We start from the raw sequence: 26211 nt of genomic DNA, 5'->3' as shown, positions 1-26211 counted from the left end.
ATTTGGAAACATATTTTGATCTATATTTTTCAGTGCTTTTGCTGCTTGTATCAGATTGTAACCAGGAAAGAAAATGTTGTTCAAAACATTACCAAATAATCGACATATTTCTGTACCTCTAGAGTGCAATACAATGTTTAGGTATAAAGTACTAAGATCTTGTATTATTTTTTGGTTTCCATTACAGTTTTAAGATTTTATTTGTAAATGTTCTAACATTTTCTTTGCATTTTATTACACATACACAGCGGTGTTTTGTATTGTAATTGTAATCTTAAGGCAAATTGCTGCTCTCCGTTATATAGTTCTGCTTTTAAAGAAAGTTGCATTTGATATTATTTGCAGTTTTAAATAAAAAAAACCTTAAAAGCCATAAAAATTTGAAATTTATAAGTAATTTCAAATATAATCATTCTCATTAATATATAATGTTATTAGAGAATATTTATATTTTTCTTTTTTTAATATTGAAATGTAGTAAAATATTTATTCATATCATCTTATGATCTAATAAGAATGATATAAAGTAAGAATAATATAATTAGTAAGTACATGTTTATAAACGTATTTGTATTTACAAAAATATTCTATATGCCAAATAACAAAATATGTATTTTATTTTATAGTGTTTATTCTATAATTAGCACTTGGCTCTTTCAAAACTTTAGTCGGCGCTTTAAATGTCTTTTCTCGAACGACTTTGAATGTTTTTTCTTTGAATAGCTATTGATACAATAATATTGTTTTACTCGCAAAATATTCCATGATACATGAAAGGGTATGAATATTTTATATAATTTACCCTTCCACCTTAGTACCTATTCAGCAAACTTGAATTTGTGTTTAACTTTATTATTTTTAATTTATTTATAATTCGTTGTTAAATGGCGTATAATTTGTTATAGGTTGAAGATAAATCAATAATAATAGAAGTATACGTTCTTTGATATCTACACCATGAACCTATTGTTAAATCGAGAAACAATGATTCTCATTCGCGGTATAATCGCGTTAACAGCTATCTACATGGCGGTACATGTTCAGTTGAAAAAAATCGAGAAACAGGAAATTTTTTCATGGAAGAATCCGTTTACGTTCGACTGGATCTTTGAAAACTGACTTCAAGCCACAACTTAGTGCATGTCATTTTTGAATTGGCTATTGTAATTTTTGAATTGTTCTTTGTAATTATTGTATTGGCTATTGTAATTTTCAAATCGGCTGTGAAAATTTAACTTATTTTTCTTTAAATGTCTTTTAATAATTGTTAATGCTCTTACATCATTATATATGATGTAAGTTAAGTTTATGTGATAATATGCGTTCATGTATTTATTTGAAATACATCAAATGTAATTTTTACTCAAACAAACACGTATATATATGAAGTATTAATATATTACACGGCAATAGTACAAAAAATGTGACTTTTTTCTTTTTTGAATGTGTATGTGAATATTGTCTGTTAGATAGAGCGCAATTCAATCGAAGTTTTATATGGAAATAGCATGAAAAAATTTTTAAAAATTTTGCAGAGCGTCGAATTTTCAATAAAAAATGACACGAATTTTCACTTTTAATTGATTTGTCGCTAAGTTATTATTTTTTTTTTATTTTCAAAATTTTTTTCATGCTATTTCCATACGGAATTTGATTGAATTGCGCACTATCTAAACGTTAATATTAAGAGCTAAAACTTTCAGAGAATAGTTAAATAGATAAAAAACAATTCTCTGAGAGTTTTAGCTCTCAATATTAACGTTTAGATAGAGCGCAAATCAATCAAAGATTTATATGAAATAGCATGGAATTTTTTTTAAATATTTCAAAAATGTTTTTTAGATGTAATATAGCGAACAAATGAATGAATAAAACTCATTCATTTGTCGTTAAGTTATAACTAAAACATTGTTTTTAAATTGTCAAAAAAATTTCCATGCTTTTTCCATACGAACCATTTTAAGGACCACCCTAATATATATATATATACATTTATATATATATATATATATATATATATATATATATATATTAGCCGTTACTTCTGGATGCACCATTCGGAATGAAAGCGGTATGTATTTACTCGTACAGCAATATTGTCAATATCGATAATTCCCAAAAGCAAAAATTTGTACTTATGATACAGTAAATAATGTGTAGTACTGCTCTACTACAAAAAACCGATACATAACTTTATTGAACTGATGCCAATATTAATAACTACATTATTATATATGTTCTAAAGATAGTAACAAATAAGGCAAAATTGTGTGTTTAATAATTATCTCTTTTTATATCACATGGCAATGCTCATTAAGTCATTCCAGGTAAAAGTATCTCATTTATAAATTATGTTACTAATTTTAGGAACTAAATTAGGTATTTAAAATAAAATAATAAATCTTTTCTCTCCAGAAAAGTGAACTATTTTGTTGGAAATATTCTGAAGTTTTAAATAAATCAAACTGAATTGAGCTTTCCAATAATATTTATTAAACTCAATTCATTCCAACTAAGTTTTATTGCACAAAATTTTATTACTTAATTAAATAAGTATAAGTGCCTTTATAAATTTTCAATCACAGCATTCCACATTCATTGACTATTATTAAGACGCTTGATGATAACTCAATTGTAAGAACATTATGTTCTTAGCATTTCGGGAAAATTACGAATAAAGAAATTAAATTCAATTCGTCTAATGTGTTTTAAACACATCTAATGTCCTATGTCAAATGTATTATTGCTATTGTTGGTTCAATTAGATTTTTCAATTGAATTTATTGTATGTTGGTCGTTTGACGCCCCCGAAAGCGCGCCCATAACTACGAAGAGGAGCGGATGATCTACTGCTCCACAAAAAAAGCTATTATTATTATATAGACACAAAATACATTTACGAATAATCCAGACTCTACAATTTTATCAAAGATTTATATTTAGATTTATGCATATATTTTTCTATGTTCTGTGTGTTACATTACTTAAAGGTGTATGTAATATTTTTGTCAACAAAAACTATAGCCCGATAAAAAATAAATCTGCAGATGATAAATAACGCATATCAAACAAACAACTATCTGACAGTTCAGTAAATTTCTCAGCTTATTTATATTTTTTGTTTGTTTTTTTTTTTTTAAACATTGTAACCTGGTTCTTTTTACCTCATAGGCGGGGCAAACTGGGGCGGCCAGGAGGCAATCAGATCCAGTATTTTATTTTCATTTTAAAGAGATATAAAAAAATAAAAGGTACAATATTCAACCAATGCAAAATATAAATATCGTGGGTGCATTTTACAGAGATGACACTAAATAACTTTGATCTAGTATTTCGTCAGAAATATTCATCAGCAGAGTTGGAACTTTTGGAGATTTTTCAACTTAATTTACCTTTGTATTTGTTATTTTTAATTTTTGCACCTTTGCCACGGTAAAGGTTCAGTAGGTCCTTTTTACCCTACCCAGGTGTAAACTTTTATAAAGGTTATATAAAAAACTCTTGAATCTAACTTGAAATTAACATTTTTTTTAAAAACAATGAAATAACGTATACCTTACAATTATATTAGGTCTCGTAATCTAAGCAACAGTGCACACAATCGAAAAAACTAACAACGGAAGATAATACATATGTTATGGATTTTCAAATGTTGAACTTGTTTTCCTGATAGCAACGTGGTAGAAATCATCAAATCTAGTTATACATCTTTTTACCTCTGCTTTCAAATATTGTTGTAAAATGTTATTTTCACTGTATTATCATCCGAAGTACTAAAAATAATACAAGATTGTATTACTATTACAAGTAGCTTGAAATCATCTGAAAGCTTATTAAGCCTAATTTGCCAATAAATACTGGTTTATTAGCTACTAATCCGCCTACATAATTCTCAAATATCTAATGATTTTGGGCCAAAAGTTACGCTCGTTGGCACTTTGCTCGCGATCGAACATTAAAATTTCTTGGATGCATCTTTGTATTTAGAATCACTTCCTGTGCATCTGGTGAATAAATAATTTACATTTGTGAAGTTTATAAATTACTCGATTTGAGTGCACGTGTCCAAACATTGTTCGGAAACAATCGATATAGCGGTTGTCATGGAATTTCGTAAACAAAATCTATCGAATGAACTAGAATCTATTTAATTTCTCATAAGTAAAGGAAGTCGAGCAGAGTCCAGAGCCCGTCGGGCATAGGATATTCGGATATTATTTATTTATCTTCGCTTTATCAAGGTAACTTATAAAGATATATATTTATTTATTTTCTATTATTATTCTATAGAAAAATAGTAATAAACCCCAAATTTTACATTCAAAAATCAGTTAATATTACTTTCGTGCGATATGTTCGTAAAATTATTTCAAATGTTTTTAAGATTTTTAATGCAATAGTGTTTATTTATAGTGAGTTACTAAATAACTACTAAATTCTTACAATTTTTACCCATATAATTTGAGGTCGCCATATTTTACAATTTTCAACAAATATTATAAAATATCAGTTCATTTTTGCTGCTATTATTTAAATAAATAGGTAGCATATTTACATTCTTATGTAACCATTATAATAATTTCTTTTCATCATTGTATTAATTTCTTGTGTTCTGTACTCTAGAGATGAAATTATTTATAATATACCAATTTTTCTCCCCTAAACTAATAATAATGTAGTTGAATCCTGACTAGTGAAGTATAAGAAACTAAATTCAGTATCGTCCAAAAATCTTTTCGAAAAAAAATAATCGAAAATCCAAGTAAGAATATATTCGGCGCAACTTCATAACCAATTTATCATGTTTTTGTAAAAGATAAAAAACACTGTTTTTTACTACTTAGTATTGAAATAAATCATTTTCCAATAATATTTGTAACACTATACAACTTGACAGTAAATAATAAGTAGCAAATAAGTATTGAATAATTTATGCAAGTAAGTAATGTTGTGCTAAATAATAACTAGTAAAATCTTAGAAAATCACCGCCAGACAGTTAATTTTTTCATATAACGTGAAGTGTTTTGTTAACAGGTGATCGTCCGTAGACTATACAGGTTTCTAAATTTTTGATAAACAGTAAATCCAAAACTCTTATTCTATAGATTTACCGGCTAAGCCCAAGTTCAATGCATTATAATATTTCAATAAAATAAACATCTTACCGCATGTTATCAGCGCATTGCGATAAAAAGTTGCTTCAACCACTCACCTGAAACAAAGTATTCTGATATTTTAATTCATTTTAATTTACATTAATATTAGATGTAATAAATTTTATACTATGTTTTTAGTTATCTTATCAATATTCAATAAAATCACGGATGAAGTGTCTTGTAGATATTCAATAATTATTTCGAAGAATCAAAGATTTACATAATATTCTTGCTCACTTGCTAAGCATTTGCTTGCTAAGTAGGATTGATATTTAAAAAAGTAGAAAAGGTATATATATGAATATATATTATTCTACTATATACTAGTTTTATTTAGTATAGATGGCTACATATATGGTATATGATATATGGTATGTATGGTATCAAGCTACAGCGATCCACATTCACACGATTTAGAAAACAGTCAACAATTGCATTGAAAATTCGTGTCAGAAATTTTGATTAAAATATAAACTTTTATGTAGATGTCGTTCAGAGACTGCAGTGGATTAGTCGGAAATCCAGAGCATAGACGTCCTATCGGCACGTCCCAACTATACAAGACGCAGAAGTTACCACCGCGATTTGAGAACCCGTTTTGGTTCCGCAATTTTGGTATGATGAAATTAACACAACATATATAACACGATATGTTACTTGTTAATAGCACGTATCATACACAAAACGAATTTCTAAATTTATATAATATATTTGAGACGGTCTATTATTTACAACTAATAATAGATGTTAAATAAAAGCTAACATAAACATTCATTTTTAATTGCGTTGGTCTAAAGACTCGTTAAATTCCCGTTTTGCCAAATTCTGAAGCATTGATATTATGAATCGAAAAAATAAAAATTTAGGTAAGAGCGGGGCTTAAAGGTCCGCAGAAAATGGGATCCACCACCAATATATCAAAAACATGTAATGTTAGAATTTTTGCACAACAATATTTAAGAGTAGGGGGCAAAAAATATGTAACCAGCCATCACCTTAATTTAAGCAACTTTGCGATCAGGAGATAAACAGCCATGTTTGAAAATCTCTAACAAAAGTATTAAAGTTTGTTGTGAGCACTTTTGTTTAGTTTATGAGACCTTAATTTAATATTCAAGTATTCGTTAACAACTATTTAGATATATTGTTATTTTTAAGTTAGACTCAACATATGTTTTTAAATAACCGGTATAAAAGCTTAAATGTAGATGGGTAAAAAGGACCGACTGAAGCTTTATCCTGGCGTAAACATTAAAACAATAGCAAATAAAAAAATAATTAAGTTGAAAAAAGCTATTCTGAAGCCCGGTAATTCTTGTAACATATTTTCTATCAGCATTTCTCGTAACGCCAGCATTTCTTATAACATATTTTCTGTCAAGTTTTTATCGTAAGGTGAGAGTGTACAGAGACACTATTTTATTGGAATATAAGCATAAAACTGGCATTGTGTCATAGTGTGCACCGGGCTTAATAGAGATAAATTAAATTTATATTTATTTTCAATTCTGCTGATGTTTATTTCTGACACAATACCAGAACCATGTAACTTAGTTTTATCTTTGTAAAAAATGTGCCCATGAAATTTATATTTTGCATTGGTTGAATAATGTGTTTTGTATTGGTTAATAATACTTCTTAAAAATTCCTTTAAAAAGGACATTGAATCTGTTTGCCCCCTGTCTGTCTCATTTTATCCCGCCTATAGGGTAAACAGGAAAAAATAGTAAAAGAGCATAAGGTTGTTCGGAAAGTCACTTCGTTTTTTTACCACCAGAATTTAACTATATTTTGGCGAATTGTCACTAGAAATGTCAAATGGGATGTAAAGAATACAATACTCGCAATTGCCCATTTATCAAAAAAAGAACCTGATAAATACAGGCGCAAAGCTGAAATTTGTCAGAAAAAGGTGATGCAGTATGTTTGGTAAAATTTTAAAGGAGTTGTTCATTTTTCAGTTTTTCCAGGATAACATAACGGTTAATTCGGACGCCTTATGTAATCAGTTGAATAAACTAAATGATATACTTCAATAGAAAAGGTCAAAATTAATCCACAAGCAAGGTATAGTCCCGCATCAAGACGACGCAAGATCTCCCATAAGCTTTTGTAGCTTTAATGGGACCCAATGACACATTCATCATATTCTCCCGACCATGCGGACCATTACTTGTTCGGGCCATTACTTGTTCCGGCTACTAAAAAAATTTTTAGGCGGTAAAACCTTTACCTCAAATCAGCATGTCAAAAAGCACTATGATCAATTTTTTACCAATGACGACCACAAAATTTATTTTCTTGGAATTATGCTAATGCTAGAAATATGACAAAAGGTGTTGGGTCAAAACTGCCAATACATAATTCATTAAAGTATTTGTTTATTGTACCAAAATAACGTGCCAAAATGTCTATGAAAACGAAGTTACTTTCCGAATAACCCAATTTAATTTAACTGAGAATATTACTGAACATTGTTCGATAGTTGTTTTATGTGTTGTGATGTAGTTTATTTGGTTTGATATAATTACTTAGTATGTAAAAAATGAGAGACAATTGATAAGGCTAGAATGTTTTATCGATATTGTTGTTAAATTGAATCCGTTACGACAGGCATGGATCGCGAACCGCAGCACCATCCGCTTTACTTCACTAACAATATGGAGTACGGGTATTTCGCCCCGACGCCGCACACGATCTCCGCCAAGTTCTTTCCGATGAACAGAGCTTTCTCGCGCAGACAAAGCCTGGGAGGCATGTGGAGAAATTACTCCCTCAACACGGGTCTAGATCCAAGACCTTACTAGATCGTCGAATTAGATGGTCGATTTTTTAATAATTTTGTTTTATTTAATCGAATTTTTGGACAAAATTAATGTATAAAGTTTCAAAGCAGCATATATTATTTTGTTAATCAAGTAATAAAAGTTATTAATTGACGTTTTATCAATTGGAAATTCACTGTTTATCACTTCACCTGTTGAAGACCTCTAAAACAGGCAAAGTGATACCAGATTTTATCAAAATCAGGTATTCATTTATATGGTAATTTAAACTAAAATATTAATAGTAATTATTAAAATAAAAACTTTTTTGTAATCTTTAGGAATGTCGTAATAGTTCCTAGATTCTTAAAGTAGAAATTTTAACTAAAATACGTTTTAGCTATTCTTGATTAATAATAGCCTTAAACAGACAACGGAGCATGGTCAACCAATAACTTCACTATATATTTTAAATTTGCCACATTTCATTTATTAAAAATTTATAATTAATTTTGAATTAATAATTTATAAGATATATATATAAATATATATTAGGGTGGTCCTTAAAATGGTCATTTTCGAATTTCCTTGCTCCCAAGGGCTCAAATGGTTCCAAATGGATAAAAAACAATTCTCTGAAATTTTTAGCTGTTAATATTAACGTTTAGATAGAGCGCAATTCAATCAAACTTTGTATGGAAATAGCATGGAACATTTTTTGAAAATTAAAAAAAAATGTATTAGGTATAACATAGCGATAATTGAATGAGTTTTATTCATTCATTTGTTTGCTTAATCATATCTAAAAACATTTTTAAAATTTTTGAAAATTTTTCCGTGCTATTTCCATACAAAACTTTGAATTGCGCTCTATCTAAACTTTAATATTAGAAGCTAAAACTTTCAGAGAATTGTTTTTTATCAATTTGGAACCATTTGAGCCCCTGGGAGCAAAGAAATTCGAAAATGATCATATTAAGGACCACCCTAATATATATATATATATATATATATATATATATATATATATATATATTCGTAACTTATTTTCAAATATTCAACATAAATAAAAGCTTTCGTAACCAAATACGTATCATCAGGTTTTACAAATTCATAAAAATAAAATATTTTTAGATTTAATCAATTTACATTTGTTATATTGCATGACATTCTTTTTAAATAGGATATAGTTTACCTACTTTGATGTTTTGTTTCATATTTGTACAATTCGCTAATAAGCTTGATTTAAATAAATAGGAAAAAGTTGGTTTTTCTTACATTATTGCATGATAATTGTGACCATGTGTCAAGTAATGAAATTTATTTGGCTTTCAATAAATGAATATAATATCTTATACCGTTTTGATAGTAGCTTTCAGGATATAAGTATTTCAGCAAATAGAAAATATTGTTAAAAATAATTATTATACGATTGTACCTTTTTGACACATTTCACAATGTGTATTTTTGTATGCGAATCACTCATACAAATAATATTGTTTGCCGCAAATATAGAGATGCTATAAAAAACTATGCGCTATTTTCATAATATTGGATATTTTCGTCAAGTGAGCTAGTGCATATTTTATATAGTTATTTTGAAAATTGTTTTGGTACGATATTGCAGAAATTCCGCGCATTTTCAGAAATATATTGGGTGTCCGGATTTATATAATTCAACTCGTATAACACAAAATATAAATATGCGTCAATGTTATTTTTGGATACAAACATTTAATTTACAAATTCCAGAGGAAACAGTATTTGCATTTTCCTTATTATTTTATTAAACTATAAATTCCATTTTTTTTAAATCCATATTGCTGACATGTTCAACATGCAGCTCGTTAGGAGAAACTAACATCATCAAACGGGTTTAAATTTCAAAAATCTGAATTACTTTACTTTTTATATACAATATATTGGAAACTTGAAAGTTGACTTCTAATGAAAGCTATTTTTTCAAGCAGACTCATTTTGAGTTCCAAAATAGAACAGTCCAAAAGGGCAAAGGAAAAAGTGAAAGGAAAGGAAAAAGTGAGGAGACGTGCCAATTAACAATTGATCATATTTGCATTAATTTTTCTGTCAAATTACAAAAATGTATTCTATTTATGGAATGATATTTGTACACGTAGAATTTTAAGCACGAAAGGATCGGATAAGGTTAAATTCGAGTGAACCCAATTAACTGGTCTATTAGTTGACTAATTTTATGCAATTTTGCAATAAAATATTTTTTGATTGAGTGAAGTCTGTAGCAACCGATACTATTGATTACTAATTACTAATTTGTAATAAATAGCAAATCATGCATTTGTATCGTTCTAAAGTTGCATTCAGTAAATATGCTAGTGGCCTAATGGAACCATAATAAATATTGAATTCTATTGCTCGTCGATCACGAAGAAATTAATGAATGCATGGCACGCGTTCAATGCATATATTGATTTATATTCCCACCATTCAATCGCAACCGTTGAGATTTGATTTGCTTTCCGATTCATGTCGGATATTATTAAGTTGGAGTTCAAGAATTTGTTTTTCTGCCGCAAGTGTTATTTTCAATTGTGAATCATTGAAGGAAATGCATATTACGAATTCTTTGACTCAATCTTTGCAATAATATCGCGTGAATCAATAGCAGATATGGACGTGGATATTCCAAAATAGTCAACCATAAAATTTATTGTACGAGTCATAAAATTATTAATGCACCTGACAACTATATTAAGGCTAACACTCATTGGAACCGACCACACACATCAAAGAAAATATTGTTGAATTCATTTAATTTCAAAATTATTTTGCGTTGTTTTCGAGGATTAAATTTACTTAATTTATTTAGCCGTCGCAAAGAATTAATAATACTTGAATTTAAACAACCTCCAGAAAAAACCTTATTTGAAACAAATAAAATTAAGGTTCCAAGTTGTAATTATAATGCCTCATATGATGCATAATTTCCACAATTAGGTTACAGATCTGATACATAAAAATATATTACGCATACTCATTGTTCTTATTTTTAGTTTATACATATATAGATAAATTCCGCGAAGTGCGTATGCTCACAAATAAGCATAAACCACAAAAAGTTAATCATCACAAAGAATTTTTAAGCGAATGGAAAAACGATAAGAATTGTGTATTAACATGTGAGATTTATTCTAAAATACGCATAGTTATTATAATGTGAAAAAATTAAGAAATTGTTTCAAAACTGAGCAATATATTAAGAGAGAATTTCTCACATAATCTAATTAATAAGAAGCTATCTTTAGATAATTATTTTAATAATTTAATTAGTTGATGTAGTCATATTTTCGCATATATGATAAACTCTACTAGCATTAGATTGTAAAGTTACTGAGTATAAAGTTTGCTGTGATTTTCTGAAACGCGCCAACTTCATAAAATACAAAATCAATTAACCTAAATTTATGTTAGAATTTAGTAGAATAATGATATTCTTGGCATTTCATGTGCTTACTAAAAATATTCGTGGAATTTTATTTCACAAAGATTAACGACTTGTTAGAACACTGTATTTTTACAGGAACAGGATATACATTTTTATCATACATTATTTTTACTATGTATTCACTGAATTTGGTTTTTGGTAAATAAGTAATACTAATAAATGATATATATATATATATATATATATATACGAGTATATTATACTATACTATACTATATGTGGTCGGTTGTGCCACTTTATTTTAATCACCAGTTAGCTGAGAGAAAAGTGAATTAAATGGTAATTCGAACATTTGTTTACATGAATATACAAAATACTGTCCTTTCCCACACCCAGGGACGGTGACAGCCATGGAAATAAGTTAAAAGACAATAGGTATAAACACCTAACTAAAAATATTACAATAAACCAGGTGTGACAGAAATGTCTTTTAATGTCAGAAATATGTAACATACGCGACATAATCATTTGAACAAAGCTTATGAATACAATATAGCAATATATTACTATTGCTGCATTCATTAATTTTTTTAAACAAAGTTAATGGGAATTATTTGTAAAGCCTTTCTTCCCTTTCCCTTTCTGTTTCGAATTTAGCCCTATTATTAGTTAATTTAAAATTTTCACTATCTCTTTAATCTTCACCCAGAAAGGACAATAAATGAATGTCTCAACCGTACCCACTACATTTGTCACAACCGCACCCGACGCACACTTTTGAAAACAGATCATCGTTATCACTGAACTAAATTATCTACGCAAAAACTAACTACTGATGTGCAACTTACAGAAAAATAACAAATAAAGTAATCTATCCGTATAAAGTAACAGTTATTATTAAAAGAAATCGAACATGAAAACTTACTTTTGACTCTTTAAAGGCAATGCGGTCTACAGATCGTGTAGGGCGCTGACTCAATGTAATAATGGCAACTTGTTCGAACAAAAATACTTTATCTTTCTCATTCCCCTATAGCATTTAATTAGATATCATAAAGTTTCAGAAAGTCGCCGCAGGACACGATGGTAATACACCAATATTTAATTAATTTGATTTATACAATATTTGTTCATATAATTCAGTTCGAAGAACGTCTCTCGCACGACAATCGATGCTTAATATGTAAGTTGTAAGAGCCATCGGTGTCGCTGCAAACATTCCCATCTGACTCCACAAGAATGTTATAGTAATCGCGAAGAACCTTTATTATCGCTTTCATTATCGCGGTTAGTGATATTCTAACGTACATGCCAAAGAACTTGGCTCATAAATGATCAACCTTTTATAGTTCTAGTGGACAACTATTACCTATAATGATTCAGTGAGTATATAATCTGTATCAAGTTGTATTATTGCCTTCACATATCATTTTATCAATTCGAAGAAAGGGTAGAAATACCGCTAAGTTGAAAGAATACATTGATTGCAGTTAGTAACATAAATTAATATAGACTGACAATGAGTTTTACTCAAATAATAAAAATGTTATATATTATAACAAAAAATTAGCTTGCAAAATATTTAACATACTAATAATAGTGAAGAATATAATGAATGGATAGTTCTCTGTACAAGCATTACATTTAAATGTAAATATGTTCCAAAATGCCATGTTCAAATATTACTAAAAATGTTTAAAGTTCATTTTAATTTCACAGAATTAGTTAAGTCTAGTTTCATTCAAATATATATGCTCTATCACCTGTTACTAAAATTAATCAATTTCTACATTATTCATACCAAACTATTTTTCGAGTATATTACAGTTTACAGAGTTAGTACAGTTTCTAATACTGTTTCGTTTTATTTTTTTATAATAGATGGCAGTGCACTTGATTTAAACATCCATTCTTAAATTACAACGAACCATTATATTTACAATATATTGGATGAAATAAATATTTAATTTCAATAATTCATCAAATTATACAAATTATAAACAAAATATTAAATAACTCTACTATTTGTATGTTCGGCAATATTGTCTGCGGCTTGAATCTTTGTAATCATTCCGCGTATTTGTTAAAAGTAAACAAACCCCGTTAAATGCTTCAACGCAATTTTCAACGCTTGTTTAGAATGCTGATATATTATTTATAATAATTATTTATAAAATAAACTAAGATAAAAAGAAATCGTAGCGTATGTTATTTCTAATCGCTTATCAATGCTGATTGTTTACAATCCGATTTATTCAGTGGCACTTCGCGATTCTGTTATATATATAGCATTCTGTTATATATAATCCATATATGGGTCTTTTCAAGAAATTACCGAAAAAATTATAGCTCACCAGAGACGCGTTTGTTCATTTTTTGCGTTGATTCTTCTAATAAATTTATATATTTTCTCCCGAAGAAGGCAAAAAATCTAAAAGGATATAAACGAGTACGCTCTGTAGTGGTTTTCTTGTAAAGAGCCCTACAAACAGATTAGCGTGATTTTGATCATATAGTGCCGATATGAATTTTTCGGATTTATACAAAAATATATATGTGTGTATATAATATTTATGTACCTATTTCACTATCTTACATTATCCTTTCACTAGCTTGATGTACATTGATTTATTATATGTAGGAGACAGAAAGAAACATCAGTTAATGGTAGGTATACGCTAATTTAGCCTGAGATTTACATATACACATTTCTAGTATTTTGAAATGCTTTAGAATACTATGTGCATGTGAATTAAGTTGATGATTATCTTAAAACAAAATCCCTAAAGTAGGGCAGACTGGGCGCGGTTGTGCCAGGGTTAATTTACTTTTCTCCCAACTTACTGGTAAATTTACAAAATTATTACTGATCCAAAAAAGTGGCTAAACCGTACCCAGTTTCCCCTACTTCCAAAAATCTTCGATTTTGTATACTTTGACATAATAATAGTTCTAAAAAAATAATTGTCTCTGCGACATTTACTTATAAAATATTATGATCATTAGTATAATTATTGAAACTTGTTTCTCATTTTGCATTCCCTTTCTCCGAAGAATTAAAATTAAGTATGAAAATAAGAAATATTCAAAATTTTGCATAAATATTCGGCAATTTTTAATTATTTAACAGATGTGCTATCTCCAGTTGTTGATGTTCTCTAGAAAGACCGCGCCGTTCTTTCCCGCATATCGAAAATTAATTATTTGTCACAATGTATGTGGGTTTTTGCTTCAATACAAGTGAGTAAAGGAAGACTCATAGATGCAATCCATCAGTTAATCAAATAAATTATTTTTAATCACTATTAGGTCGTACAAGTTTCCGCTGTTGGCATGCGGCAACCAAGCAAATATGTTTTATTCGTAAATATTTCTTTTTGCTTGTTTTATATATATTCAGGTGCGTGGAAATTAAATATTTTTGTAATTTATTGTCTTTATTATTGTATTGTCTTGAAAGCTTTATCGCTGTTTTATTGCTTTAGATTTCAGTACTTAATCTAATAAAATGTATATCTAATTATACGATCAAGGAAAAAAACGATCCCCAAATTTTTGTGATGGTTGATTAATTTGTACTTTTTGATGTGTATCTACATGAACAAACCTTAAATACTAATTATACTATACTGTATATGTAATGGGCTCGAAATCCAAACTCTCACTTGACAAGCTCCTGCAGTACAAGATACTGATTAAACCAATATGGACGTACGACGTATGGAAACCCCGAATATTGCAATTCCAAAGACTTCCGTCAAAATATCTCAAATTGATCAACCAAACGCCCTAGTACATCTCTAATAAAATTATACATAATGAGCTAAAATTGATTTCATACATGAAGTGTTAAAAAATAGATGCATGTCCCATTTTAACCGGTCAAGAAGGAGTCCAGAAGGATCCTAAAGAAGGAACAACCCATAAATTTACTTTAAATAATTAGGGCTCTCATTGGTGAGTTACCAAAACAAACCATATTTATGAACTCAACCATTTTGAGTTCAAGTAAATTCTAATAGCCTTTATAATGCACGTATTCTGATTGCTATTTAACTGTAAATAAAAAAATATCAAAGTTCAAAGATCATTTCAACAAAAATTTGGTTAGAAGCCTCATTGCCTAAACAGTTGTTTGTATTATTGCAAAGTTCAGTACATTTTTTAATACTTTTCGGTATTTTTTCTTATTTGGTATATCTATTCGGCAATTGACTATTCTGAGAAATGACAATAACAACAAAATTGAAAGCAACTCTCCTATTTCTCTATTTAACTAAATTTCCAAGTATTCAAGAAACTTGACTGGAAAATCATTTAAAAAATCTCGTGGCACAAAATCTTACTTTATCGCATCCAAATATATGTTCCATATATAAACTTATTCGTCATGTTTGAGTTACGAGCATTCAAAAACATATTTACGGATCAAGTATGAGAATGCAGAGCAAATTCCAGTCAGAGTTCCAATATATGGATTGAATGTGCGGTCAGAAATCTATATCGGGTGCGTTGTGGTAATTCGCTGATGGGTAATGTGTTTTGTTTGCGAATTATCTGGTGTGTAGTGTTTTTCTCTCGGATATGAGGAGATGACGCACGCCTTGTCGTAGAATACATTCGGAAGCGTCACGGTGCCGTCTGCACACGTCACCGTATGTGGTAATTAATGTATTTCCATCGACTACTATTACGCCTATATTCATAATGAGATACAGTGTTATTCTAGTACGGTAGTTGGAAAAAGAAATCCATCGTTGTCTTCAGGATTACAATGATATTAAGAGCTCTGCCCAAATCATCATGAGTGCAAAAAGACTCTCTTTTTTCTTATACATTCACATTTTACTTGTTGAACTTTTTTATCAAAAATTCCTGCTTAAATTTCCTGGAACCTAGACACATTTAAGAGCTGTTTTTAATTTTTCCTCAATTTTAATGACTGTTTCTGTATTTAATTTTTCTTTATTAGTTTTTCTTGTTTTCCAATTCTTTTCTATTCTCTGTAAGATGCAAGCATATCAAAAAGTGTATGCTAGTTTAATTGAAGTTCAAGTTAGGATGTTAGATGTAAGATTTTTGCAATTCTTTTACATTTTGATCGCTTTACATATATTCAAATTTATTTGATGAAGTGAATAACACTTGTTAATAATTTTAGAAAACTTAAATAGAAGAATGTAGAATTCTACAGAAATAACAAAAATCTAAAAAAATATTAATTTGAACTTATGTCACTCTTTCAGAATGATGCCCTTGCAGGAAGTGGTAGAAGCAACTGCTAACAACAGTGGACCATCCGACAAATCTAAGATGAGGTGAGAATATGATGAGTTTTTGTGCTAGTTTAATTGAAGTTCAAGTTAAATGTAAGATTTTGCAATTTTTTTACATTTTGATCGCTTCACATATATTCAAATTTATTTGATGAAATGAATAGCACTCGTTAATAATTGTAGAAAACTTGAATAGAAGAATATAGAATTCTACAGAAATAACAAAATCTAAAAAAATATTAATTTGAACTTATGTAACTCTTTCAGACCAATGCAAGAAGTGGTGGAAACAATTGGTAGCCCCACTCAATCTAAGATTAGGTGAGAATATGATGAGTTTTTATACTAGTTTAATTGAAGTTCAAATTAGATGTAAGATTTTTGCAATTCTTTTACATTTTGATCGCTTTACATATATTCAAATTTATTTAATGAAATGAATAACCCTCGTTAATAATTTTAGAAAACTTAAATAGAAGAATGTAGAATTCTACAGAAATAACAAAATCTAGAAAAATATTAATTTGAACTTATGTAACTCTTTCAGACCGATGCAAGAAGTGGTGGAAGCAATTGGCAACCCCAGTCAATCCAAGATGAGGTGAGAATATGATGAGTTTTTGTGCTAGTTTAATTGAAGTCTAAGTTAGATGTATGATTTTTGCAATTCTTTCACATTTTGATCGCTTTACATATATTCAAATTTATTTGATGAAATGAATAACCCTAGTTAATAATTTTAGAAAACTTGAATAGAAGAATGTAGAATTCTACAGAAATAACATAAATCTAAAAAAATATTAATTTGAACTTATGTCACTCTTTCAGACCGATACCTTTGCAGGAAGTGGATGCAATTGGTAACCTTAAATCAAGCCAACCTAAGATGAGGTAAGGATATAATCAGTTTTTCATTAAATGTTTCCAGACTGGACCAAACACAATATTTATATTTTATATCACTCGTTATATGGTATCAAAAAATCTGGTCTGATCTTAGCGTTTTACATTTTAACCTATAGTGGACTATGGGGTAAAATAATGTGAAGATAAATGGTAAGTGGTATGTAAACTAGTTGGAGATAATAAAAAATTTAAAAAATAGCAAATTTTTCGACACGGTGTAATTGCGTTCAGTTCGATTTGGAAATTTTAGAATCAACGACTAATAAAATTTTTAAGAATAAGCATCCCTTCGATCTAATAAATTAAAATGGAATAACCTACTGAGGTGATCTCTATTAGAGATAAAGATAGAGATTCTCTATCATTATATGTATATTGAACTCCGGTACTATTACTGAAGTTCCAACAAACATCACAATAGATTATGGAAAACTGCTACTTAAATATTGTTTAAAAAAATTTGCAAAACAATATTCATGGAAAATATGGCACGAGATCAAATACAAATCGGCGAAAATATTTTCAATAGCAGCTGGTTTATTTACAATATATCAAATCATCTTAACTTCCTTTTCGTATGATGCGAAGATATAATCTATCTCTTAAACTTTTTATTTGTCTTTTTATTAACACTAATACGTCAAATAAAGAATGATATTTTGCAAATGCATGTTAGCTAAATACATCTATTTCTTTCAAACAAGAGCAACTTGAGCTCGAATTTATTCAAATTTAATATGCAAGCGCTATGATAATAGTATTCACAATAATATTAACTATGATTGATAATACGAACAAGAATTTTGATTTATATAAATTTATTAAAAAATTGTTATGAAATGTTTCTTCTTGATCAATTATAATTTTATACAATATATTCAGAATTCGTACAACATATAAGTGTAGGTGTTCGCGTACTTCTGTTCAGATTTTTTTATATTAAACATTAGCATTTTCAATAGAGATCTTCAAATGTCTTTCGTGGGAGTAAACAAATTGTGATATTGATTTTTATCTACAATACGACAGCTCTGAGAATAAAATGTAGATATGTACTAAACGGTCATTTAACACCTCGTGTAGGTATAACAAATGTACACGACTTACAATAAATTAGTCAATATTAAAAATCAATGTTAACACTCATTTAAATAACCTTGTTCTGAAGTTATTTCTATTTATAATTATAACAATAAATACCATAATGTATATTAAGATAAAATAACGAAACATCCCAATTATCATTTTTTATTTGTTCTACTAACAAGCATGTTGATGTTAGCAAAATATTGAATAACAAAGAATTTATAATGAAGTCATGTATGCGTCTAATTTACATTAGGGCCAGTAGTAGGTAATATTCTTACACTGTTTTGTGAATAATAAACTGAACATAATACCTAACTATTTAAGAACAAAGGAGTGTTACAAATCATAATAAACTGTATTTAGTTCATTTCGTATTGTTTTGAAAAATGTATGTACTATGATTGCCAAAGTTTCAAGGTACAATCTTTTACTATAATTACTGAATTTTATGTTACATTAATGATATAAATTTGATAAATTATTTCACGATGATGCAGCGAATAGTAAATCTACCCGCATATATCATTCTTGTTACCCTTAACCCCTACAAATCGTCTCAAGGGATTCAAATGCATTAACAGCAATTAATGATAAATTGATGTTTTGGAATATTGCCAGACTTTAAACACTTAGTAACGAATAAAAATGGATATAAGTTTTCATTCTAAATTTTACAAAACAAGGTTCAGAAATTGAAGCATATGGTCATACTTCTCATATGCTTTCATAACAATTTCCATGACTATAGTAAAAATTATTAGCCACTTAACAGCTAACTAGAAACAAAGTAAGCGGAGCCCAAAAAATACTACCCTAGATACAGTAGTAATATCTATTTACGTTTGCAAATATAGATAAAAAATGTTTCCAATTAGAAATTGCGCATTCGGGTACTGCGGTATGAAATAACAGCGGAAAATCCTTCAATCTAAGCTTTCCTGAGTGGAGTTCCTAAGGGATCTGCATTCAGGGAAAATAGTGATTGGTTTTATTGCTGAAGTTATTTCAATAACTATTGCATTCAGTATCAAAAGAAAAATATAAATACTACAAGGTTTCTTTAGTGATTGTATGGTGCGTTCTTCTCGGAATAAAAATACATATTAGGGCAGCTCGGGGCTTCTTGTAACTGTTTTTTTTTTAAGTTATTATATTTAGATCAACTGATTATAATTCTATGATATAAAGGTGAAGATATGCTATAATTATTCCTCCAAATAATACCATAACTATTGTTAATTATTTCACAATAAATCATTTTATAGGAAAAGTTCGGTGTGTTTGGGGCTAGTTGTAACATCTACCGGGACAAGTAGTAACAACAAAAAACGACATTATTATTATTAACATTATTGACCTCTGATTATTTATTACTTTTGAGACAATTTGCATGTTGCTAAGTAATTCTTTTCATAAATAAACATAAACTATAAATAATACACATGAAAAATATGGTGTGCGATGTAATAGAAATTTTTATTATAAATGAAAGTTAATTGCAATTAATATAAATAAAAAATATAGTATCTCCTGCAACATCATTTATATTCGTCCAAGCTTACTTACTATACATTTCATCAAATCGTCTTCACTTGAATCTATGTATATTTCTGGTGTATTTCAACTAACCCCAGGTATAATTTCTTTATATTATCATTATCATTATTATAATCAAGGTAACTATTTAAACGATCTAGCAATCACAAAAATTGTTACACATTAAAGATTGATAAATTTGAAGCAAATTGATATATTTAAAATTAGTCGATAATAATAACGCAAACCAAATTTTTATGATAGATCAATTTATCAAATATTACATGCCAAAAATGTACAGAACATCACAAATAGACAACCTGCACAGTAGCTATGACAATATTATGCAAGACGGTTTTTATCATTTTATTGAAAATTCTATCCTTTATTTTGTGTTCTTTTTATTAAATTTATATAATTGTTCATTACTGTTACTAAATTTTAATTATTTAGCAGTTGTAACAAATATAGTAATTAAAAAAATGCTGGACGGTTTACATGTCCAATCGAGACAATTTTTAACTTCCCATAGGGTAGTTATAGTAATGGGCCGATAATCGAAAATGAAAATTTTTGCATTTCTCCACGTTTTGAAGGTTTCTGAACATTTTGGTATATCTCAGAAAAAATTGATGTGTGTGTGTTTTTTGTGTCCGCATTTTTTCGTTCACGTTTTTGGGCGCACGGATCAACCGATTTGGATGGTTCAACAAACATTCGATTTCTATTGATAGGAAGATGTGCTGATTAGTTTTTGTCAAAGGCAGGTTCAGCCGTTGCGGAGATAAAGAGCGAAGATTGCAGAAAATAGAAATCGAGGTTTTGAGAGAACGGGACATGCAGTTTGAATGATCTGAAAAAAGTGGTGATTAATTTTTGGCAAAGGCAGATCCAGCCATTTTGAAGATACCGAGCTAAATGTACAAAACATGGCAGTTTTTTTAGAGAAATAAGCATTCGATTTGAATAATTCAAAAAACATTCTGCTTGTGTTGACTAAACAATTGCCTCTGAAAAAAAAATTCATTTCATTTTTTTTTTTTTTTTTGTTATCGAAAATAATTCAGATTTCAATTTTAATTCTGGTTAAGGTTCTGAAGCTCACTTACATATTTCAAGTGAATAATTTTAACTTTGTAATTCAGTTCATATAATTCTTATAAATAGTAGACGATATTACAGAGTTTAAAATAATCTATTTGAAAACATTTAATATTCCTCGAATATTTTGTTACTTTACGGGAAGTTCCAGCAATTTGCCTTAAGCAATTTTAATATCGTTTAAGATTGAAACCCCTGTTACTAGTTACTCCCGTTACTTATACCACCTAGCTTCGCTATACTAAAAATTGTGTAACTTAAGCACAAAATGTTGTTATTATTCATATACATATTATAATAATAATCTGAAGATTATCTATGTTTACAATTTACAAAGTGATGAACGTAAAAACTTTATATATAAAGAGATCTTTATAACTTAGTAGTCAATTATTAAACCGCTGATTAGGTAGTTTACACTGAAGTTCATTCACTGTTTAAATTTGACTTAATAAATATCAGAGATACGAGATATCGTCTTCGTAACAATTAATCATCACGATTATAAACAAGCCACTAGAGATCGTTCCCTCGTTTGTGATGTAGACACAACAGTGGCATCGGCATCGACGTTGGCCGCCTTCCAACGTATCAACAGATTACAATGTTAGATGACCGTATTTTTGGATAATTTGTTATTGAACTTTTTTGGTTAATGCACATTCAGCACACTTGATGATGTGGGAAAACGTTTGCCAAACAATATATTTTTAGTTTTTGCAAGAAAAATACAACTAATGACTCGGTTATTTGTAGCTGGCAACATATTGCGCGTATAATAACTATAAATTTTATTTTGTAATAAAATATATTATGATTCGAGTTATTTATTAACTCATTGTTAAACTAATGTCTCGTATGTCTGTCATTAAATTGTGGCAAACAGACTATTTGACAAATAAACCGAATGAACTATAGGCTTTAAATATAGACATAATTTACAAATCACCTGCCAAAACTTATTTTCCAACGACAATGACCTACAAGATATGTATTAATATTGCAAACAGTTTTCATTATTGTTTCAGTATTTTATTTGTCCTTCAATGTCATTCTTTCGAAACTGAAGAAGTATTAATGGTTTCTGTTATTGATGATATTTGCAATAGGTGCTTGAAATTATTTTTAAAATATATTAATATTATATACTAATAATAATATAACATACTAGTTGACCCGGTAAACGTTGTATTGCTAACTAAGGTATGTTCTAAACAATTTCTAGAGAATCAAAAATATTAATACTTTAAGTGTATAAGGATGTGTTGTTTGAATGCTATATACAATTATTGTTAAACAATGCTTAACTTTACTGGTTTTTGACATATCGGTGGTGGACCTTTTTAACCCCGGACCTTCATATATTACTATCTATTCTTCGATAAATTCTGGGAAATTATAACTGGAAAAATGTTATTCGACAAAATGTCCCTTTGATCGATACCAAATTTAAGTTCTGAATTTCAATAACATAAATAAAAATAATATAACCTACAAAATGTTTTATAAATACCAATGAGTATATAATATTACACAAATAAGATCTTTCAGAGCACCGTGTTTGAGGAAAATGCCAAAAAGTGAATTTTTATATTAACATTTCAAAAAAGTTGATATTTTGAATTTCTAGTAACACTTGCGATCCGTTTAATAACGTTTTTTTATAAATATAACTACGATTAAATAATATTCACGTACAACATCCTATTAAACGTAGTTGAACATCGTCTGTCAAAAACGTTTGACATTTGACGTATTAGCCACCGTCCATTTGATTTATTTAAATCACGCTTCTACTAAATTTCAAATTAAAAATGTAAAGTTTCTACGTTATATTGAAATAATATCTCACATTTCCGATAAGATAATAACTTAAAAATATACGAACTGCATTTCTCATAAACCTCTTGTGAGCAATATGCACGTGACATTGGAACAAACCCTTGTTATTAATTATAAACTAACTATATGTGATCATATATAACTAAACTAACAATAATTGATCTTTATAAACCAAATGGTAGATATTATTACTCAATTATATTATTATCTTTGTTTTTTTTTTTGATAAATTGGTCATTAGAATATAGTATTTAGCTTTTGAGGAATACTTAGTCCTTAAGATTGTAGGTAATCGACAAAAATGATACAAATGGGTTTGAAAAATAAATCAAAATTTTCAAATTGGTCATTTAAAAAAAAGTTACATTAGCATACTTTTTTACATTTTTGTATTTGTAACTAAAAATTCAACTTATATTTAACACACATTGCAAATTCTTAAAATATAAGTTTTTTTTTGACAACGAAAGATTAAAATACTATTGATAAAATATACTAGTTCCAAAATTGTTATAGAAGCCCATTGACTCAAATAAGCCTGAGGTAGTAAGATATTGAACAGAATTAAATAAATTAAACTTTTTTCTGATCAGCCATAATATTGTTAATTTGCCAGTTAGCTGGGAAAGAAGTAAATGGTAATTTGAACATTTGTTTAGATGGAAATACTGAATATCCAAATACGGTAGATAAGTCATAAAATATAATCATACTAGAAAAGGGCGAATGTCACAACCGTCCACACGCCAAGGACGATTGTAACAGGCATAAAAATAGGTTAAAAAACAATGGTTTATCAAGAAACTTTTTTTTGACTCTTTGAAAGCGATGTGGTCTGCAGATCATGCTAATGTAGGGCGCAGACTGAATGCAAAAGTGGGAACATGTTCAAACAAACATACTACATCTTCATGACGATTATGATGTTATGACGATTGTCACTACCGTATCCAGTCTCCCCTATATTCCATGGCAATCTTTATATATTGTTAGTGTTGTAATTATGACGTGGTATACATTTTGTAACGGATATTTATTCATATTGATGTAAATATCCTACTAATTAGTTCGACAAAAAATTCGTCATTTTAATTCAGAAATCCGAGTTAAGGAATATCCGTGGTAAACATATTCACTCAATGAGCTTTATGAGAGCAATTATACATTTATAAAATATTTACTCCAAAATGTTAGACATAATTCTTTTAAAATATAATGATAAGTTTGTGATTATTTTTCTATATTTTAAATTCTTTTTTTCATTTTATATTCAATTTATTGCTTTTATTTGTATTTTTGTATTTTTTTGCTTATATCAATTTTGTAAATAAGACATTAATGTCTTGATTAACAAAAATAAATTGTAACAAAAAAAAATATTTTGAATTCTAAATTATTGTCCGTAATAACTTTTTCTGCTTCTAATTGCAAAAGCAATTGAACTTAATTTTGCTCTTACTTTCTTTATCGGTTTTATTTATTTACAATTTGATATATTATTTTACATAAAAAATAAACAAAAAGAATTTAACTATATCTTGCGTGAGTTACTAAAATAATTACAGTATACAAAACAACTCAATGAGAATTCTTCAAACTGAATTTACTAAAATATTATATTTCATTCACAACGTTGCATGTACATAACGCTGATTTTAGCAAACATCAATTCTGAATTAGTTTCATTAATATTCCTGAAATATTAATATCAATCAGGTTTTTATTAATATATTTTCAGTTTTTTTCTAGAGGATTCATTCTAGTTTTTCTTAAACTATTTTACTTAATTTTTATTCATTGTAAATAACATTTCAAAAGAAAATTGCTAAATTTGTAATTATTAGATTTTAGCATAATTGCTTATTGTATCGATTTTTTGAAATTGCGAAAAACTACTGACAAGTTACATTTTAGATGACAAATCACATTTATTATTAAAACATATTGATTTCATAATAGTTTTCCGGTATATTCAATTTGGAAGTGCTGATCTAATGCTTTTCATTCATCACAACTTTTATATCGGAGGTTATCTTGTGTGACTGTATTGTTAATTCTAAGAAACCAAAGCAATTGCGCGGCATTGTACTAAAATATGGACATGATCGTAATTTTCCAGGAATTCGACATTTCTTTATATGGACCAGCGGCTTACCTAATTATATATTGCGCAACCTTATTCGTAATAGTACATTATGAAAAATAGTCGTATTAACAATCCAATGCTTTTATGTACATTCATTAAACATCGTAAAGGTAACGCGCAGTTTTAATGAGTAATTAAATGATCATGCGTGAAAATTATAAACTGCATTAGCCGCTAATTAGATCAAGCAAATATGTAATTTGTTGGTAATTATATGGCTATAAAAGCCAATATGTAGAATTGTGGGTGTATGAGCAAATAAACATATGCATTTTGTGCAAAACTATTCATATATAATGTAAATATAAAAGATAAAGAAATGAACATGGAAAACATAGATTGCGTGCGCGTAAAATATCAAACTACCTTTTAGATACCTATATTACTACCATAAAAATATAAAATGATACATACTGAACCAGAGAAAAACGAAATATTAAAAAAACAAATATAAACAAAAGAAATTTCATGAAAAATTCATTGAAATGATATTGGCGTGGCTATTTCTTCACCTCGCATTTATAATGTTCAAATATTTGCCACAGAACGAAAAATCCAATTTGACTTTGAGTAATTATATCACAACAATTAACACATATCAAACAACTATCAGACCTATCTGACTATGTTCAGTAAAACTTCCAGCGAACTCAACATTATAGAAATGTTTTTTTTGCAGTTTTTCAATAATTTATCACTTGGTCCATTTTACCTTAAAGGTGGGATAAACAAGTCCAATGTCTTATTTTTATTTTTAAAATTATATTTCGAAATAATAGCTATATTCAACCAATGCAAAATATAAATTTCATGAGTATATTTTTTACAGAGATAACGCTGTATATAACCTTGATCTGGTATTTCGTCAGAAATGTCTATCAGCAGAATTGGAATAACTGTTTACTTAATTCATTCCTGTAAAATTGCTTCTTACAACTTTAGTTTTTTATTTACTATTTTTTATTGTTT

The 26211-nt window shown here is 28.3% G+C and overlaps 2 protein-coding genes across 7 annotated transcripts in view; one reads left to right on the top strand and one right to left on the bottom strand.

The window, feature by feature from the left end:
* Window positions 1-26211, top strand: part of LOC113374566 — a 220891-nt gene that overhangs the window by 116768 nt on the left and 77912 nt on the right. For all 6 annotated transcript variants that reach the window (XM_026614544.1, XM_026614539.1, XM_026614543.1 and 3 more), the window contains exons 4-7: window positions 16593-16664; window positions 16890-16943; window positions 17170-17223; window positions 17451-17513. In XM_026614544.1, the coding sequence (XP_026470329.1) occupies window positions 16594-16664; window positions 16890-16943; window positions 17170-17223; window positions 17451-17513 (242 nt within the window). In that variant the 5' untranslated portion in view covers window position 16593. The remainder of the gene's footprint in view (window positions 1-16592; window positions 16665-16889; window positions 16944-17169; window positions 17224-17450; window positions 17514-26211) is intronic.
* Window positions 1-26211, bottom strand: part of LOC113374565 (protein eiger) — an 82978-nt gene that overhangs the window by 28241 nt on the left and 28526 nt on the right. The gene's annotated exons all lie outside the window — the stretch shown is intronic.

The sequence above is a fragment of the Ctenocephalides felis genome, unplaced genomic scaffold (assembly GCF_003426905.1).
Source record: "Ctenocephalides felis isolate EL2017-DRISC unplaced genomic scaffold, ASM342690v1 CF-g0.4_SCAFFOLD_01886, whole genome shotgun sequence".
Lineage (NCBI taxonomy): Eukaryota > Metazoa > Arthropoda > Insecta > Siphonaptera > Pulicidae > Ctenocephalides > Ctenocephalides felis.
Note: the sequence above shows the minus strand (reverse complement) of the source record. Positions and strands in the feature narration are given on the sequence as shown.